This window comes from Corvus moneduloides, chromosome 3, assembly GCF_009650955.1.
Source record: "Corvus moneduloides isolate bCorMon1 chromosome 3, bCorMon1.pri, whole genome shotgun sequence".
Taxonomy (NCBI): Eukaryota; Metazoa; Chordata; class Aves; order Passeriformes; family Corvidae; genus Corvus; species Corvus moneduloides.
This window is the reverse complement of record NC_045478.1, coordinates 73,264,347-73,276,655: the sequence shown is the minus strand read 5'-3', so window position 1 is coordinate 73,276,655 and position 12,309 is coordinate 73,264,347. Positions and strand designations below refer to the sequence as shown.

The following is a 12,309-nucleotide window of genomic DNA, read 5'->3' as shown; positions in this document are numbered from 1 at the left end:
TCATATGTTAAACTATATACCACAGACCAACAGGAACTACATACATCACAACTACAATTACAGTGTGTCTGTCTTGACTTCCATTGGTTGAAAATACTTCCAAAAAGGAATTACTGTTAAATTTGTCTGAAGGTATTAACTCATCCTTTGTGTCATTGTACCAAAATACAGGCTCAGGTTTTCATAGAATACATGGTTGCTAAAGTGTCAGGACGTTATATCATAGATCAGGTTATTGGCATAAAAGTAAAAGCATAAGTACATAACTGTAAATGCGAATCTGTATAACTCTTTGATTGGAATTATTCTGCAGAAGGCACTAAAGCAGTTTTCAGGAAACATTTTTTGCAAGATGACTGCCAAAGCCTGTCTCTAGATTTATGGTTGTAATATCATTGATACCTATCATTTGGGAACAGAAAATAAATAAAAAGAGGAATAAGTGATGTATTTCCTACAGTTAGAATTATTTTACACCTTTTCTCTACAAAGTAAAATAATATGGCTTATTCAAGCACTGAAGCAACATCTTTTTTATAGACAAGAAAGGCTGGTAGAATACATTAAGTCCTTTTAAAAAAGCCAGCTTTGAACTTGGAATTACAGCTAAGCAGCATCCTCAGATGCTTCAGGATACACTAGATAGACAATGAATTTTGACGAGTTTCAAGCCAAGCAAGTCAAGGTTGTCCTGTATGAAGGTATTTGATCTGCCTGGTTATTAAATTACCACTAGTGCATATTTCTACAAATATCAGTACTCTAAGTTAATAGAAATTGCTATAGTTGTTTGTTTGCTTTTTTCCTGATGGGCCCAATAAACAGAAGAATGACTTTTACAGAATGTATGGTAATATGAGAACAGTCTGTGGGGTAAAGAAACAATAGAAAACTGTCTTGATGCTTCAGCACAGATAGAAGAATACTGCATAGGAAATCTCTGCTGTGTTTTTTTTTTCCTCTCATTCATGTCACTCAGTCCTTCATTGCCCCTATCTCTCTATAGTTTGCCCATTCTTCTTTTCGTCCTGCATCATGAAACACTTATTACTTAATTTTGTCATATTACAGAACTGATTGAGTGCATTCAGGAAGCATCAAGGGGAAAAGAAAACCACTCATAGGCACAGGGGCTATTGAGCTTGTGGCAGGAAGCAGGCCTGAAAGATGATGTTACACTCTGTGGAAGCAAGGAGGTTAAGGCTAATGGCAGAGACCAGACCAGCTCTTGTACTGAAAGGCTGTGGAGCAATGACAGCCACTCTCTCTCACTTAGTGCAGAGTGGGGATTCAGAACTTGAACAGTGGAGGCTACAACTTCATATCTTGCCTATTTGAGTTGTCAGTGGAAGTCAGAAAGCCAATATGTACTTCACCAGTCGTTTCATTGATTTTACTAGAACATCTCCAGTGGTGGGTTTGGTTGAATTAAACCACCTAAGTGAGTCAGGAGAAGAAGATTTGAGCCTACAGGCTTCAGTTCATAAAACCAGTTTTGTTTGATGATCAGTAGGGCTCATATAAGGAGCATATTCCCAGTCTTTAAACCACTGTACAGTATCATTTGTAAACACAAAACCCTTGTGTTAAACAAGTGAAATCATTGTTCTTCGGTTTTTTCATTTTAAAAGTAATTTCATTTTTTGCTGGCTAAAGAGCAATGCACACATTTACACATGGCAGGAGAGTAGTGCAATAAGATTTCTCACATCTCCATTCTGGGGCATGGGAGAGTTTCATTCCATTCACAATTTCTTTTAAATCTAATGCAGCCAACATGATGCAACCACATAAACATTTCCTTCCTAAAATTTGCCCATCCTGAAGTAATTCTGTTGTACATATGTTAGCTTTATTCTTACACAAACTAAGGGTAGATTTTTAGCATTTCAGAGAAGATAAAGGGAGGTAAGATATGTTATTAGTTCTGTCATTTTCTGACTTTTGTAAATTTACTCAACCCCTAATGTTATCAGTCTCCTGTCTTCTGTCTCCTGATCTGTTTAACATAGACTGGGCAATATCCCTGTGGGAAGTCATAAGTGTCATTTTCTGTCTGTAACTGAGCAGGTGATTGTATCAGTGCCTGTTAGTGTGGATGTTTGTCTAACCTGTTTTGAAAGCACGTGACATTATTATAAGGATATATTTGTAGTACAGTCATTTGTCTTCCTGAAAACTGAGAGCAACTCAGCTGGAAACACACTGCTTAACTTATGTCAAACCATGCTAATCATGGCTGTTACTGGAATGTACCATAGAGCAACAATATTAAATTTAATCTAGATAATTTGAAAAAGAGGCATTTGGGAAATCTGCTCCAGTCATCCTTCACAAAAATTATGTGGCCACATCTATATCAGATACACTTTTGTATACAGCTTTGAAACCCAAAGTTCTCTTACTGCTGTGCTTTTATTCTCTTTGGTTTATTTGTTTCTCCCAGATATTAAGAATTTTATTCTCCTCTTATATTGCATAATCCTTCAATAACATTGAATATTCTTCAGACTTTTCATGTAAGATACCCAATTTTCTGTTATTTCCTGTCCTGTTTTCTAATATTCAAATTACTCTGTGCCTTAGGTAGTCTGCAAAAATAAAAGTCACTACAAAGTTAGTCTACAGAAGTCTCAAGGGATATCTCATCCATGTATGCAAATATTAGAACGGAGGGTGTAAAGAAGATGGTACCAGGATCTTTTCAGTGGTTCCTAATGACCAGAACAAAGGCAATGAAAACTGAAACACAGGAGCTTCTGTCTGAGCATGAGGAAACACTTCTTTACTGTGTGGGAGACCAAATACTGACGCAGGGTGCCCAGAGAAGTTGTGGAACTTCCATCCTTGGAGATATTTCAAGTCCATCTGGACGTGGCCCTGCTCTGTGTGGCTTCACTTGAACCATGGTGTTAGACAAGGTGATCTCCAAAGGTCCCTTCCAACACAGCTGTTGTTCTTCCATGAAAAAGTAAAATTCCTTAGAAAACTTTGTCTAAGGTGAGAAAATCATTCTAAGATTGGTTGAAGATTGACAGGAGGAACCTTACCTGGTTTTTAACTTCTGATTCAGGTATCCATGGGCAGCCGCCTCTGTCCTACACCCCTAGCTTCCTGTTTCTGTCCCCCACACCATCTAAATGTCCACTGAAGCGGTTCTCCAGAAGTGTTGAGTGTTATTTTGTCTTTGCAGCAAGGACCAGGTCTGTCTGTTGGCTGCACATCCTGCACACAGTATAGAGACAAGACATGCAAAGCATTTACACACTCTAAATAGCAGCACCCAGTATATATCCTTCAGGCTCGTTACTATGTAATTAGATTCACTGTTGCATATGACAGTTTCATTTCTTTCCAGAATCCCTTCATGTTTGGGAAAAGTAAGTAATTTTATAGACTGCCAGATTAATCATACTATCTGAGGAAGTGATTTGGAATGCTCATACTTTTGAATTTTGTCAGGTGGCTGTCTCAATAAGGCAGTAGTTATAGTACTGTCTGCTGCACCACATTGCATTAATATGATTAGAGCTAAATCCTCCTTCCCTTAACTTCGCAAGCAATCCCATTGACATCAATTTGTTCCTAAGTGTTCCCACTGTGACAGGGAGTTGTAGTGCTTTGCAGGACCACCTTCAGGGATCACAAGACACATATAGGCACTCTCTGCAGATAACTTACTCTATTAAATAACACAGCAAGCAGAACTGCAGTTTGACATTCATGCCTAATGATTTTTGTCTTTGAGGCCTCAGATGTTCTGTATGAATTTGTGAATTTTTTCACTTAGACCATGGAGCCTTAAATGACCCTCTCAAACAGGTGAACAGAGTAGCAAACAGGAGCATATAAACTAAACACTTCAACAAAAAAATCTACTTTAATTGTTCCTTACTCTTCCTTGTCTATGCCTACAGTGAATACTGTGGCTAGCGCAACTTCTTTCTGCCCGAAGAGTGATTGGATTTTGGATTTTCCTGCATAAGTGTTTTTTCATAAGTCCTTTTAAAGACTTGCAGCATCACCATTCTGTAAAATTGAGGAAGGTTGACTTTTTCAAAAAACAAATATTCTTTAACTTTCAAAAAGTGTCAGCAGAATGTGAGAGTTTGGAAGAACTAAAAGAGAGTTACTGTTTCCTCTGAGAGTTATTGAGATATTTCCTGTAGAACAGTGTTTTAAAGTCACTTATTCTTAACTATCAGTAATTTGAAGGGATTATGTTTTGGTGGGGGAAGGGGCAAAACCTAAACTTCTTTAGTCTTTATCTATCTCAGTTAATTACAGATAGAAAGGAGAACAGGATTTGCTTCTTCCAAAGTCAAAGTATGTTTCCACAGTAGCATCCTCATAAAAACCTGGCAAGAGATAAATGTTCCCAAGACCGAACTTTATTGTTTTTACTGAGAGCATGTAAAAAATTTATTTACCAATTTTTTCTGGCCCTATTTCCCATCTTTTCTCTATTTCCCTCTGCTCTTCACATTTTAGTTTTTAAGATGAACCTTTTGCCTTCTGTTTGTCTTCAAATGTATTAAGGAAAAAAGAAGAGAGGTGTGTTGCTGGTTTTACGTGATCATAAAACATAGGCTTTAGAGCCAACGGAAGAGATTGTTCAGACTTTTTTCTGTGTTCTGAGTTTTAGGGCTTGAAGGTGGCGTTCAAGAGGAAAGTGTTTATGAATGCAAATATAGACATTTGAATTTTTCAAGGGATGTTAGAGGGCTCAGAAGGGGTCTCAGTGGCAAGAACTCCCACTGAATTCTGGGGGGATTTGGTTCCCAATTTTTATCAGTGTCTGTAGAAATTCCATCTGTAACTATGTGATTTTGCCATTGGGTTGAAAAATGAATGACACAAGAAGAGCACCCCAGCACAGAAGGAACTGATCCAGATTGCAATCCTGGAGAGGATAACAGAGTCGTTTACTGGGGCTGTTGCCGCCAAGGTAGGAAAGAGATGGAATGTGCATTTCTTGCATGCCCCTGTGCCCTGATACCCACTGTGTGAAGAATGCTGGTCACAATGTGGGAACACAGGCAAGAATCCCTGCGCTGCTAACTCTTTAAAAAGTCTGTCTGTGGGTCAAGGCAAATTCTGCTAACAACTAAACCAAACCAAGTTTCTCATTAATGTAGGTTACCATAGTAAATATAATGTTGTTGGAAGTACAGCTCAGCTTTCCCTATAAGGTTGAAACAGTGGGTTGTTTCCAATAGAGCATGAAGCACCTTCTTTCCACATTCCTTCTCCTCCCTAATATGTTTTGTTTGCTTGTATATGGTCTGTATTTTGTGATTTCAGAAGACACAGTCTAAAAGCACTTTGCTGTAAAGAATATGTTCTCAAAGGTTTTCAGGGATTCCTGGTATTTCTCAGGCTGCTGTGGGAAATTCTTCAATAAATAAGTAGGATAGTAAAGTTAGTATTAACAAAATACTCCTAAGGCCACTCCCCGTAGTCACTTCCTAATTTCTAAATCAGCATGCCTTTTGTTGCCTCTCTTCATGTATGGATTCATGCACAGTCTGTGTGCTGATGCAGATGAGCAGCACTGACATTTTATCTTGCGGCCACACTGGTGGTGCCATGTGTGGGAATTACTCATGTGGAGCAGGAGTTTATGTAATCTCCCCATCCCTCCCCACGGGCTGGGAAGAGAAGGCAGCCACAAGGCAGGGGAGAGATTTATGAATGCTGTGATGTATCTAGGTTTTTGCTGTCACTTTAGGTGACTGCATTTTCTTAATGTGGTACTGGCCATAACGACTGAACAAGCAGCAAGAAATAGTGCAGGAAGCTCTTACTTATATTCACCTGTGCTATAAAAACATCTTCTCTTTTTATTGCTTTGATATTACGTCAGACCCATGCCTCACTTGTTGACCAATTTAACTTGAATGGTCCATTAAACTATTAGAATTGTCTTTCTTCATTTTTGTTTTGTGTAATTTCACTAATACTTTAACAGATCTGGATGGAAAGGTTATTATATCTCTGTTCAGTGACTTATTATTTTCACCTGACTGTAGTATCTCCATAGATACCTACTTTTAATTGATTTTCAGCTCTTAGACCTGTTTTTACATGCTCTAATTGTGACTGTACCAGCACTGAGCTTGGAGATCCACCTGCGATATTGCCCTTTCTCAATTCTCACCATCGATTCTTCTTTCTGTTTTTGCTGGTCTACTGTTCAGCTGGATGAAGAGCTTCATAATTTTTTTTCCTGTTCAAATGGATTTCCTTTTTCAAGGCTTCTCAATGACTGTTTTGCTTTTTCTAGGCTTTAGAAATTGCATGTTTGAGTGAACTCTGAAATGTAATCAGAAGTCAATCAGAGGAATGTGATGGACATGATTCTTTTGACTCAGTACTGTCTCAGAGAAAAATTATTCTCAGTAAAAAGTTCTTTAGAGTCCTTTCTTTTTGAGTTTTCCTGAAAACAAACAAAATATTAAGGAGAAATTTTCTTCTACTTAAAATTCTGAAACACTCATGTATGAATTTCTCTCTGGTGGGTGCCAAAGGTGATTTGTTTAAACACTGATTGATGTATCTGTTCCTTTTCTTCCCTTCCTTTTCAGAATTCTGATGGATCCACTGTAACATCCTTTAAAATCAGGTTGTGACTTTTGTAAAGTACCACAACACTCAGAGTATTTATGAGAGTACTGATGTTGTGCCAACATGTGTCTTTGTGTTAAAATCCCAATTAAAATGCAGCCATAGTAATAGCACAATTGAGTGAATACAAATAACTTGCACAAATGCCTGTATGCGACTCACCAGTTATGGCAGATGAATAAGATGTGATGACAAAATAACTTTTGAGAACGTAGTAAAATTACCTTGCAGAGAAATACACCACACTACAGGCCATGGAATCTGAGAAATTAAATCATGATTTCTTGAAGTATTAAAAATAGTTTGCATGGGATAGCAGTAAGTTCAACACAGTTTTTGATCAGGCAAGATGAAAAGTGCTGCTAACATATAATTATTCTAGAGTTTAAAACAGATGCTGTGCTTTCCATTGAACCTGAAAGAACCAATACATCTAAATACATCAAGTGCTCCTTACAAGATGGTACCCTGACTGTAATCAGTAGCATTTCCTAAAGGAGAGCACAAGAACTTTATGTGCATAAAAATAATACTTCTGCAATGTGTTCTGATCCTGATTTGGTCTAACATCTGCTGTCAGTCAAAGGTTTCAGGAATTTCTTTATCCAGTAGCCCCTGAAATTTATCTTTGTACTGTTGCACACCATTTCATAGTCCAGTTCAAATACAAGTTTTTAAACAAGTGGCATTTATCTGTATGTGGCAGAAAAGTATGTCACACAATGGAGACATCTTAAGGGGTAGAACCAGTTTTCATGAGATCTGGTTCTGCTGTGGACTTCTCAGGCCCACAAAATTCAGCCTTTCTGTGCATTTTATCCTTAGTAAAATAGGGATAAAGATACCTTTGATATTTATCTTGCTTATTTTGGGATGTACCATTCTTAACAATGTGATTTTCATTGGGGGCTATAATATTAATGTCATAGAAACAAAAAGGAGTTGGAAATCCAGTCAGGATACAATACTAGATTTTCTCCTCTCTCTCTCCCTCTAGGTTTTTAGAGTATGGGATATACAGACCCTTTCACCGCTGCAGGTCTTCTACGAAAATCAAGGGAGTCCTGAAGAGATGAATGCCTTTCCCATGGTATTTGACAATGATCATGGCATGCTTCTCATGGGTATGTTATTGCAGTTGGTGTGTGAGAGCATGCCCCTTTTCCTAGAATCCAATTTCCTTTATGATTACATGCAACTGAAATTGAGTACAGGAATGAGTTATATGAGAATACCCAGAATACCGGGAGACAAGAGTATTTGCATATTAAGACTGTTTTAAAGTGGGTTACAATATGGTGCTAATTTCTATCTTGAAAATGGTATGAAAATATGCAGCATGGAATTAACAGCAGGAACCAAAGGAAATGAGATAGGCTTCACTGAAGGCAAGGTGAGCCTCCCATAGCAAAATTAAGCTACAGATATTGTTATATAGACTTGTCATTTCTTGAAAGCTATTAAGCTATTGAACTCCCGCTAACTATTCCTCCAGCACCGCCTCCTGTTGGGAGATGAAACCAGCAGCATGCAATCTCTGTGGAGTCCTCACAAGTATATTCAAGCTCCTTATTTAACTCAGTAGCTTCAGGCAGCCCCACAATCTGAGGTGTCAATAGACACACTGTCCAACTGATTAGGAATAAAATATTGTGGGAACTTAACCTGGGGTTTCTGGGCTCTGTTTCCTGACTCTGTAGCAGGGAGCCTGCAACCTCTGAGGGACCAGAGCTTTGCAGTTGTCACTAAGGATGTTAGCCTTTTGTATCTAAGGCAGAGACTCTTGAAATCAGCAGGGTTTGTCTGCCCCAGAGATGTAGTCACAAAAAAAGACAGCTTTGAACTTGTTCTGGGGCTATAGAGGCCTGAGATGTACCAGGCAAATAAAGGAATTGTCTTTGGAGACAGCCTTTTCTGTCCTTGGATTAGGAACAAGGCACAAAGCTTGCAAAGCTTGTCAGATCTGAGAAGATGAATGTGAAACATTTTGTTTTCAGTGACTTGGTGGTTTCTACTGAATTTTTTAATCACTTAAGGATACAGATACTATCTTCATTTCAAATTTATGCTGGTGAGATTTTCAAGGCTTAGCAATGTAGGGAATTTGTACAGGTCGATCCTTGACAAAATGAGGTAACCTTGCCCTTATAAAAAATGGTTCTATAAGTGCCTAAATATTTGTGAAAGTCTGGTCCTAGACTCTGTTAATGATTCCATTAAAAGTCTAAGTGAATGCCTCCTGCCCCTGAAGAGGGCAAGAGACTAAGGCTATATGTGAGCTAATTAATTCTCATTGCTGTGTACCTGGCTTTACAGAGGAGATTTTCACTTAGTAATTCACTAACATTCATAAATCACAGCTCACCTTCATGCTTCATTTGAATATTGCCATAGCTTTCCTTCCGTGCCTGTTTACAAGCTGCTGGCCTCTGCACCTGGACTTATGCCAAGGATTAGGCAATATCCTCCTTTGCTGTGTACTCTCTGCTGCGCCTCTGCTGGCAGACTGGCAGGGATAGTGGAGTTAACAATGGGAGACTGCATGTGCTCTCTGGCTTGAGAGCACTGTACAGACCTTGTCCTTTCTTTTGTCTTATCGTCCCCGTCTGCCTCTGTCTTTGCAACCCCTCTGATTCGAGAGCACTGAGAGGTGTTTGGAAAGTACCATTCAGACCTGCACTGCTGTATAAAGGAAGGTACTGGAAAGGCATGATCATTGCCTGCAGATAGAATTGCTTTATCTCTAATAAAGCAGAAACCAGAATTTGAGTGATATATCTCCCAGTTAGAGTTTTATGTATTTGGGTTCATTCCATTTCATGCCAACCAACTCTGGGACTGGAGGATTTATGGGTTCTACTCATTTGCAGTCAGGATGTCAATCCCATCAAAGGTGGGCAGGGGATTGTGTAAGACAGATAAACACTTAGCCATTGTTTGACTGGTGCTTTTTGGGGACTGTGTGTGAATGTTTTCTGCTTCAGAGAACAGGTATTCTCAAAAAACAGACAATATTCCCTATCCTCTTCGGAAGAACTCATATGAACCCTATGCTTTACATAAAATCTTTTAATTTCCAGGAAAAGTAATTATGCACAAAATGTATATATTCTCACTTCTCTCACCTTGTGCAGGTTCAGAAGTCATTGATATTTATCCCCTAGCTAGTGTGATACAAGATTCAAAAGAGTTGCCTCAGACACATGAGAAAAGCCTCAATGTTCTGCTTTACAACAGGGCTTTTCACCAGATTCTCAGCATTTGCACTCAGTCAATACTGAAGGTGAGTGTAAGTTGCCACCCTTCGTACTGAAAAATAAAATTCTCAGCTTTTTTATTTGGAATAAGTTATCAGGAGATTTGATAAGTTATTAGTATTTATTATTCAAAGTGTTGGTTTTGTGGCTATTTTTGAGATCCAGAGAAGTGGTAGCCATGAACCCTATTTTGATTCACAAGATCCAGCTTTTCTTTTTAACAGTGAGACAACAATCATAAGAGGTACTGAGAACCTGCAGTTTTCACCAACTGTTGGTACATTAGATGGCAAAATTTGTAGGGAGAGGTAGCATCTTTTATTGGGTCAGTTGGTGATATGTGGCATTCCTGTGGAGAAAGGCTTGTTTGTGTAATGGTTTTTTCAGTTTATACTCCCTGTAAAGATGTTATTTCTCACTGTAAACCCTGCCTTCCTTAGAGCACAATGGCTATAACACCATTACAATTACAAGATAATTTGGGGCACTTGGTGCTGCAGGAAATCAGATTCCAGACAGTGGATATTAAATCAGTGGCTACTTCATAAATCCAGTTGAATCTGAGCTATCCCACTACAGTGACCAAATTTTGTACTGGTATTTCATTATAAGGTGTTGCTTAAATTTCTAAAAGGATTCAATAATGATCAGAGATAGTTGTTTCTACATTTTTGGACCAAATGTGTATGAAAAGCCTCATTTCTATATTCTGCACAGAAACTATAACTGAAACAATTCTTTCTAGTTAGATTTCTTTGTTTTTGCACTGTAAAAACTCTTTATATTTAATGTCAGTCTCTCTGACTTAACACGAGTCTTATCACAGCATACATAAGAAATAGAGCTTCCCCTTGCCTGGATGGCTTCCCTAGAGAGAGGGACATTTTCAGGGAAAATACACTGGTGTTTCAGTAAAAAAAATTGCTATTGGCAGTAATTTCTCCTATTACAGTAGAACACATGTGACTAGTTTTAGAGGATGTGTTGAAAATAACTCTCATATTATTTTTTCAGGTCTGGGACCTAGAAACAGGATCTCAAATATATCAAATAGAAGATGCACATGGGCTGAATACTGAAGTGACCTGTGCAGCTATTGAAATAAATGGGGTTTATCTTGCTACTGGGGCATGTGATGGTAAAGCAATTAAATAATTACTACCTTTTTTTTACCTTTACTACTTTTTATTACCTTTTTTAAAAAAATTACATATTACATTAGCAGACAGAACTCTTTGCCTTGACTGTCTCAGTGACAGAATTAATTTTGATTGCACAGCTGTCAGTCTGTAGAAGTGGGGGTGTGTGTCTTGTCTAGGTTCTATTTGATAGTTGGTTCACAGAAGGGTGATTTTTGGCTGCTTGGGCTCTGGTTCTTTTTTAGCCTGTTACTCTTTGAAAGACTGTCTTCAAAGCTCTTGGTCTGAAAAGTTGTTTCCTCATAAGACTTAGGAACTTAGATCTATAACTAAATGGCTGCCGAGGAAGAATGGTAGTTTTAAAATTTTCTAGTCTCTAAGCTCAATTTTACAGTGTCTGCAGTCATTGAACACTAGAAGATACATAGATATAGATATAGATATAGATATAGATATATAGATATGTTACCTGTATTTTTCATGTCTGTTATTCAGGGTGCATGAGTTTTAGGTAATGTGACAAGATTTCTCCAGTACACAAGTGCACATTGAATTGTGCAGGAAGCTTTTATAATTTTATAATCTGTCAACATGAAAGAATAATTCTTCTCACATTAAAATTTTCAAAAGTACACACCTGAATTATTAAAATAGGTAAAATATATGAAAGCTGCCTCACTTGAAGAGGAGATGATGGCTTTTTCCACACAGCATACTGGCTAATATTTCTTGCTTCTACTTGGGAGCAGAGACTGCACCCCTTATGGATCTTAAGAGCACAACAGAAGGTGAATGTTGTCAAGTCTTACAAAATACAAGTCACATATAATTAATTGCTTTACTGAAGAAAATTCCGTCTCTGCTTCTCACCACCAGCTCTCTGGGACAAATCCAGCAATCAGGTCCCCCCTCTCATTGCTGTCATTCAGAACCCAAAGTCTTCTGCCAGGTAGCCCAAACTCTGACTGCTCTCTGCTAATGTTACTCAGAAACTGTAAGAAGTAAGATAAGCAGAGGTCTTTTATCCCAGACTGCACAAAAAAATAGACATGGGAAAAAAGATGGGAAAATTGAGAGGGTAGTGATGTTTTCTGGTAAGTTTTTTGTCCCTACAGCTGCTTTGCTAAGAAACACACATACTGTTAAAAATTTTGAAAGACCAGTGACCTCAAATTGGATTTTCTCTTTCTTTCTCCTTTTCCTGTTTGAGCCTATTTAAGCTTCTGAATTTGCAGTACAGGTTATTGCTAAAAGTTAATTCCCTTTTCTACATTTTTGTCATCCCT

General features: G+C 38.1%; 1 protein-coding gene across 17 annotated transcripts in view; it reads left to right on the top strand.

Moving 5' to 3' along the window:
- The window catches only part of WDR64 (WD repeat domain 64), a 70,701-nt gene that overhangs the window by 38,958 nt on the left and 19,434 nt on the right, over positions 1 to 12,309 (top strand). For 15 of the 17 annotated variants that reach the window (XR_004238791.1, XM_032102180.1, XM_032102178.1 and 12 more), the window contains 4 exons: positions 4,862 to 4,948; positions 7,625 to 7,751; positions 9,762 to 9,910; positions 10,899 to 11,022. Coding sequence is in view for 16 of the 17 variants with exons in the window: in XM_032102180.1 (XP_031958071.1) it covers positions 4,862 to 4,948; positions 7,625 to 7,751; positions 9,762 to 9,910; positions 10,899 to 11,022 (487 nt within the window). In the remaining variant the exon portion in view is untranslated. The remainder of the gene's footprint in view (positions 1 to 4,861; positions 4,949 to 7,624; positions 7,752 to 9,761; positions 9,911 to 10,898; positions 11,023 to 12,309) is intronic. The other 2 variants (XM_032102183.1, XM_032102181.1) reach the window with 1 other exon arrangement.